We start from the raw sequence: 7,500 nt of genomic DNA, 5'->3' as shown, positions 1-7,500 counted from the left end.
TTATCATGTGAGAGAGAGAGAGGGAGAGAAGGAAAGAGAGAGAGAAAGAGAGAGAGAGAAGGAAAGAGAGAGAGAGGGAAGGAAAGAGAGAGAGAGAGAAAGAGAGAGAGAGAGAGAGAGAGAGAAGGAAAGAGAGAGAGAGAGAAGGAAAGAGAGAGAGAGAGAGAGAAGGAAAGAGAAGGAAAGAGAGAGAGAGAGAGAGAAGGAAAGAGAGAGAGAGAAAGAGAGAGAGAGAGAGAGAAGGAGAGAGGGAGAGAGAGAGAAGGAAAGAGAGAGAGAGAGAGAAGGAAAGAGAGAGAGAGAAGGAAAGAGAGAGAGAGAGAAGGAAAGAGAGAGAGAGAGAGAGAAGGACAGAGACAGAGGAGTTTTGTCCTGAAACATGCCCGTTCCGTGGTTGAAAACCCCGATTTCTGAATCAGATTAAACCATATACCCTCCTTTCATCCTCAACGATAAAACAGTAAATGTAAAATAATACGGAGTAGTACGGAACATTTGAAGCGAGTGTTTTCCTGCGAGAACAGCGTTTTCATATCTCAGTCTCCCCGTTTAACGGTGCGTGCGTTTGTACTCGGACGGTTCGCGGCTTCCGTTCGCGCCGCCGACTTCATTCATGTTTTCAGCTCTGCGTCGTACGGTATCTCTTCATATACGATTCCTTTCATGCAGAAAACAGCACGTTGGAAACAATATCAAAGAACATAGGGAAGTGAGAAAAATATTGTAGGGAAATAATTAAATCAATGATAAAGACACAGTTGACGGCGTGTTTCCGTATGAGCGGAGCACTTGGCTATGTAGCAGTGATATGGTGCAGAGATAAATGGAGAGGAAGCAGCTGTCTTGTGTTAATGTGGCATTTGATGCCGGCGTTGGTGACGCACGTGGGTTCGCGGCGGCAGAGCGAGCGGAGCTGTGTGAGGCGCCCGTGCGCCGGAGCGTACGTAAGGGTGTGCGTGTGTGTGTGTTTGGCTGAGTGTGTGTTGCGTGCGTCTCCCTCTGAGACGTTGGTGTCTCGGGGGTCCCCGGGGGTCAAGTTTGTCCATTCAGCCAATCACAAAGCAACATTCCACCAAGGGGCTTCAATGAGCTTTTAAAAGAGGTCTGTGTGGACGAGCCCCCCCCCCCCCCCCCCCCCACGACTTCTCAGACCGCGACCGACGTCACTCCCCCCCCCCGCCGCCCCCGAGCCCTGCTCCTTGACATTGAACTGACGCACAGAGGTCAGGGCGGTACAGACCGGGTCGTGACCCCTGAACCCCGGGAGGAAGCCCTAATCCGGCCCCGCTCCTCAGATGTTGGGCAGACGGCAAAACAATGATGTTCGAAATCGCGCGCACACACACACACACACACACACACACACACACACACACACAGGGCTCCGCTGGCTCCCCTGCTCCTCATAGTCTCGCCGTCCCCCCCTGCTGTGACTCGACGGCCCCCCTTCAAGTTCCCTTTCTCCCTTTTTCAGGTTTTTTACATGCCCCCCCCCCCCCCCCTCACACACACACACACACACACACACACACACTAAGTGACAGGAGTGTTGCAGTACTGTAATACCCCCCCCACCCTCCGGCGGCACCCTGCTGTGCAGTAACGATCTCCGCCACTCGCCACCGCCTGCCCCTTTAAGAGCCAGTACCCAGCATCCTCCTCTCCAGCTGCTATGCGGCGTGACGCCAACCAACCCGTGCGTCTCCGTCTCTCTGTCCTCTCCACTCCTGCGCCCTCGACTCACCTCCGACCCCCCCTCCAACCCGCACTCCCACCCCACCTCAGAACCCCCCCCCCCCGACCTCTGAACCTGGAGCATCACGCACCAACCGTGAGCTGCACCTCCCTCTTCCCTCCTCCTCCTCCGGCTTCCACTGTGGAGCTAGCGGAGCGGAGCTAGCGTAGCGGAGCTAGCAGAGCAGATAGGCTGGGGAGGACTAGAGCTTGGACTGGTCCTGGATCAGTGGCTGGGGAGGACTGGTCCTGGATCAGGGACTGGGGAGGACTGGGCCTAGATCAGGGGCTTGGGAGGACTGGTCCTAGATCAGGGGCTGGGGAGGACTGGTCCTGGATCAGGGGCTGGGGGGGACTGGTCCTGGATCAGGGGCTGGGGAGGACTGGGGAGGACTGGTCCTAGATCAGGGACTGGGGAGGACTGGTCCTAGATCAGGGGCTGGGGGGGACTGGGGAGGACTGGTCCTGGATCAGGGGCTGGGGAGGACTGGTCCTGGATCAGGGCTTGGGAGGACTGGTCCTAGATCAGGGGCTGGGGAGGACTGATCCTAGATCAGGGGTTGTGGAGGACTGGTCCTGGATCAGTGGCTAGGGAGGACTGGGGAGGACTGATCCTAGATCAGTGGCTAGGGAGGACTGGGGAGGACTGGTCCTAGATCAGTGGCTAGGGAGGACTGGGGCTCCGTCTGTCCATCAGCTCAGGTAGGGTGCCGTCCAGCACAATGTGTGGGGATAAGCTTCAAAGCCGGGGGAGGGGGGAGCGGGGCCCCCTGCTGGCGTCCCAGGGCCCTGCCGGGTTCGGCTCGGCGGGTCGGGGACGGGGGTCACTCGTCCCCCCGCCACGGGGGAGTGGGAACGGAGCCTGGGAACCGACGCCGCGCCTCGGGGGCTGGCGCTGCGCCACCAGGGCCCACCTCACAGCAGGTGACTGTGTGTGTGTGTGTGTGTGTGTGTGTGTGTGTGTGTGTGTGTGCCCCCAAACACAGGGATAGCCTTTGCTTCAGCTGACAGCCTGATAATGCGTTAAAATATTTATTTTTTGGGGTCTTTCAGTCGGTTAAAGTTTTTTTTTAAACAAATAAAAACTCCCTCGTTATCAGCGTAGAATACGGTAACGTATTCGCTAACAATAATCGCTGAAAAAACAGCCCGACCTCCCGTTGTGATTAATCCCACGTCTTTTGGCGTAGATTTATGGAATATTTAAAAAATAACACAACTAATCCTCCAATTTGAATATTCTTCCTCAGAACAGGACGACAGGTTGAATGCTTCTCATGTCGTTTGTTTTTTCTCTCTCTTCGTGTCCAAAGTTTCCCCTCTCCTCTCTCTCCCTCGTGTTTTCATCCGTATAATGGCGCTCACAGCGTCGCCTTAAGCCGATTTTCCCCATGCTGTCAGTCGCATAGCGTGAGGCGAGGGGTTTTGCCACCAGATGGCTAACCCCCTGCTAGCCTAGCGCTAACCCCCTGCTAGCCTAGCGCTAACCCCCCCTGCTAGCCTAGCGCTAACCCCCCTGCTAGCCTAGCGCTAACCCCCCCTGCTAGCCTAGCGCTAACCCCCCTGCTAGCCTAGCGCAGCCGGACAGCCGGGGAGGGGGCGAGGGAAAGCGATTTGAAGGGGAGAGGGGAGCGAGACAGAGAGGGGGGGTGACGGCGGGGCGGGGGAGAAAGCAGGGCGAGGTGACAAGGACTTTAGCGAGGGGGCGACACACCCAACTTTCCCCCTCTTCTCGTTTCCCCCCCGGCAGCGGGCGGGACGGCGGGACGAAAAAAAAAGAACGGGGCAGGGGCGGGGCCGCGTTGTCATGACGACAGCGGGGCGGGGTGGGGGGGGGCGATCTGGGCGTGCGTCGGCTGACGGTGGGGGGTCTCTCTCTCGTCCAATCAGACGCGCGAGCAGCGCGCGGAGCAGGAGCAGGAGAGGAGGCGCGAGCAGGAGCAGCACGCCGCAGAGAGGGACGGCGCGGCGGAGGAGAGGCGTCGCGAGGCGGACGGCCTGGAGAGAGAGGCGAGGGCCGCCCTGCTGCAGCACCAGGAGCGCACGCAGGAGTGGAGGCAGAGAGACGCACAGGTACACACACACACACATACACACACACACACACACACACACATGTCCTGCGGACACCATTTTGTTTTGGCCGTTGACATTTTCTTTTATTTGGGGTTTGTAAAACGCTGTATGGGGCCGACTTTCACCTGGATTTCAGCGCTGGGTGTGTGTTTCTGTAGGTGTGTGTGTCAAGGGGCGCTGGATTTTATTTTAATTATTTTGACCTGAATTCTAATTTTTATTTTCAAACTCGTCCCAACTTTTCAATTTTCAACTGTTTCTTGAGAGCAGGAGAGTGACGGGTCAAAGTAGAGCGCGGGTCAAACTAACTCAAACAACTTCTGAGGCGATTCGGCGTTCCTCTCTCGTTGGCGGAGGGGGTCTCGTTGGCGGAGGGGGGTCTCGCCGTGGCGGCGGAAAGACTCGAAACGGCGACGACCACAGGTAGCCTGCCGGCCGGAGGAGGAGGAAAAAAAAACTCTCCGCTGTCGGCCTCTTGTTCCCCGAACCCACGGGTCGGCGTTTCTCTCGTCTTCACCCTCCCCTCCGTGCGCCCGGGTGTCAGCCGCGCCCCCCCAGACCAGTGACCGTGCCCGGCGTCCCCTCTCCCCCCCGCCAGCTATCGCTGTGAAAAAAAAACGCCAGCTGATCTCTCTTGACAGCTGCGGCCGCCGCCGCGATGACGATGTGACCCGATGGAATCCCACAACCATGAGACCGTTCTCTCTCCCACTGGGTTGTCCGACAGCAGGTTTGTCTCTTCAGCCCTAGCCCCCCCCCCCCTCCCCTCCGCGGGGGGCCGCTGAGCGAGCTCCCCCCAACCGAGGGTGGGGCTTCTCTGGACCCCTGATGAAATGGGGAGTGTCAGCATGGAGAGGGTTTGTTTACGGGGCTCCTGGCTGGAGACGGGGGGGCTCCAGCAGAGGAAGATGCCCCAGGGTTTTGTGGGACTTTTTTTTTTACCGAACAGACTGCGCGTTCCTCACGGCGAGGAACGAGGGAACAGATGGCGCCGGGGTCCAAACTGCGGAAGACTCGGCTGTTAGCGCAACTTGACGAAAATACGCTTCTGATGAAAAACCGCCTGTCGTTATTGTAGTAGCTTTACTATGGCATCCTGAGTTTTTATATATATATAAATTAAAATAATACAAAATAAAATATATATAGTGATATGTTCACCTTCAGTTGAGTTTTTCTTATTTTCTAAACTTAGGTATCTTCTTTTATGTGCAGCAGGTGACCTGTGTTGTGTTGCGTTCAGCTATTAAACAGCAAATGCAACGATCGCATCCAAGGTCAAGCAATCAAATTGAGAAAAAACAAACAGAGCTTTTTATTTTTGCATGTGAATCTTCTTTAGAAGTCAGAATGGGCTGAGCCACCCCAAACCAGGAAGACCAGCTAGTCTGACTGGCCACCCCAGACCAGGAAGAGCACCACGCAGCTAGTCTGACTGGTCTGTCTGTTACGGCTTGAAGACGTTATGATCACGGGAGCATCGAGCCACAATGCCCTCCCGCCCCCCCCCCCACCCCACCCCCAAAAAAAAGTTCCATAGAAAAATGATAAGGAACCGAGCAGTTTGATCCCTCTCTCACGCTCACGCTCTCTCACTTTCTCCGGATATTCGGGGAAGATGTCCGTCACAGGAAAGTTGGGGTTTCTGGAGATACTGCGGGATTAGAAGCTTCCATTGATGACAGACGGTCATGTCTAGAAGATTAGATAAGACGCTTCGACCGCTGACCGCCGGCGGGGTTCATGTCTAGATGACGAGCCACCTGACGAACGACAGATCTCAGGACCAGACTCGGAAAAACAGACTTCCTCCCACGCCGCTTGGACGTTGTCCACTTTCTGTTCGCATGCTCTCCGTTCGGCGAGCCGAGATCAGACAGACGTCGGTCTAACGTCAAATATTCAGAAGGCAAAGCAGAAGGTATGGAAGGTTTTCACGTAAGGCCAGCAGAAGATGGAGGACGAAGTAGGAGACTGTGTTTGACTCGTCTTGAGTCATATGTGCATCATCGCCGAACGGATGGGCACTTATCAAGTAAAGTCACTTATCAAGTAAAGTCACTTATCAAGTAAAGTCACTTATCAAGTAAAGTCACTTAAACAGTAAAGTCACTTATCAAGTCAAGTCACTTATCCACACAAGGAAAAACACTGAGCTTCTAAAGAAACTAGAAAGATAAAGAAGAACGAGGAAGAGTCGACGTTTGTCGGATTGCTGATTTTCCCAGCGCTCAGCGTATTCACGGCACGTGCTCAATCTTGGTTCCGTCTCATCGTGTGAGACAGACAGTCGGAGCTGTTGAAACACGATCGTCGGGGGAATTTGACGACCCCGGCGTCTGGAGCGGAGATTGGATCCAGCCGCTCCGCGATCCCGTGTCTTCCTGGAACTCCCTTGGGGAGGAACGGCGCTCGGCTCTCCCGCCCCCTTCGCCGGTTGTGGAAAGCTGGCCGAGGAGAGAGCGCGATGTCAGTCACACGTTCCCGGGGATGACTGATACCGCCCTCATCCCCTTCATGTGGCCGGGAGGCTAATAAATAGCATTCCTGGCTCTTCCCTGACGTTTGGGAAGGACGGCCAATGAGGCGTGACGATGTTGGGAGGTGGGAGGAACGCGGGCGGCACAGCACAGGGGCCCCTCTGTCCTCATCTCACCAGGGTTTGTTATTGTCCAGAAGCTCCGGGCCCTGACCAAGTGTGCAACCAGGCCTAAATTAAGACCTGGACGCCCATCTGGGGACCATATAGGCCCCCCATTGTCTCAAGAGCAAAAGCTAAGATGGCTCCATCGGCAGTTTGTTCGTCGATGCGGTTCTGGGAAGACTTTTGTTCGACTCGGGTTCCAGTTTGTTTTGTGGCAGAGGCAGTGAAGGCTATAATATCACTAATATGGGGATTATTATTAAGAGGCTTGATGTATGAAGACTGGTCGGGGGGATAGCGTCCAAAATCCCCCAAATCCTCCACCTTCGGGACCGGAGCGATGCTACTCCCCTCTCCCCAAGAACCTGGAACTAGGCGTTCGCCGCGCCCCAGTCCGCCCACCCCTCGTCCCGCCCACCCCTCATCCCGCCTCACTCCGCTACTCCTCCATTCTTTTTGTAGATGAAAGGAAGAGCTTGCGGGAGGGAAAATGCCTCATTGGCAGGACAGCGTCACAGTGAACATCTGCCTGCAGCCGGCTCTGAGCTGTGTCCTTAACACCATCATCAGTCGCCCAAGAGGATGGATCTGTTTCCCATGGAGACTCGCTATGGAGACACATGTTCTAGCCTCCGGCTAACACGTGCGCCGGTGTCGGCCATCTTGTTGAGCAACCCCCCGGGGACGAGACTCGAAACACGTTTTACTCCGGTTTTAAAATGTGCTAACTCTCCTCCCGCCCACGAAGCTTTCTTCAGTAGCGTTCGTTACGTCACCCCCGTTCTCTTTCTTCAGTAGCGTTCGTTACGTAACCCCCGTTCTCTTTCTTCAGTAGTGTTCGTTACGTAACCCCCGTTCTCTTTCTTCAGTAGCGTTCGTTACGTAACCCCCGTTCTCTTTCTTCAGTAGCGTTCGTTACGTCACCCCCGTTCTCTTTCTTCAGTAGCGTTCGTTACGTCACCCCCGTTCTCCTCGGCAGATCGTCCTCCGGCTCGAGGGTCTGCTCTCCATGTGCAGTTTGGCCGTGAACAATAATTGATCATCAA

General features: G+C 55.4%; 1 protein-coding gene across 1 annotated transcript in view; it reads left to right on the top strand.

Moving 5' to 3' along the window:
* The window catches only part of LOC311328447 (uncharacterized protein), a gene marked incomplete at both ends in the record, with an annotated part of 5,305 nt that extends 1,498 nt beyond the window's left edge, over positions 1–3,807 (top strand). Inside the window, one exon of the mRNA XM_084462416.1 lies at positions 3,625–3,807. Coding sequence (XP_084318542.1) covers positions 3,625–3,807 — 183 coding nt within the window. The remainder of the gene's footprint in view (positions 1–3,624) is intronic.
* Positions 3,808–7,500: the final 3,693 nt, after the last annotated feature.

This window comes from Borostomias antarcticus, assembly GCF_949987555.1.
Source record: "Borostomias antarcticus genome assembly, contig: scaffold_1102, whole genome shotgun sequence".
In the NCBI taxonomy this organism is placed as follows: domain Eukaryota; kingdom Metazoa; phylum Chordata; class Actinopteri; order Stomiiformes; family Stomiidae; genus Borostomias; species Borostomias antarcticus.
This window is presented reverse-complemented; position numbering and strand designations above follow the sequence as displayed.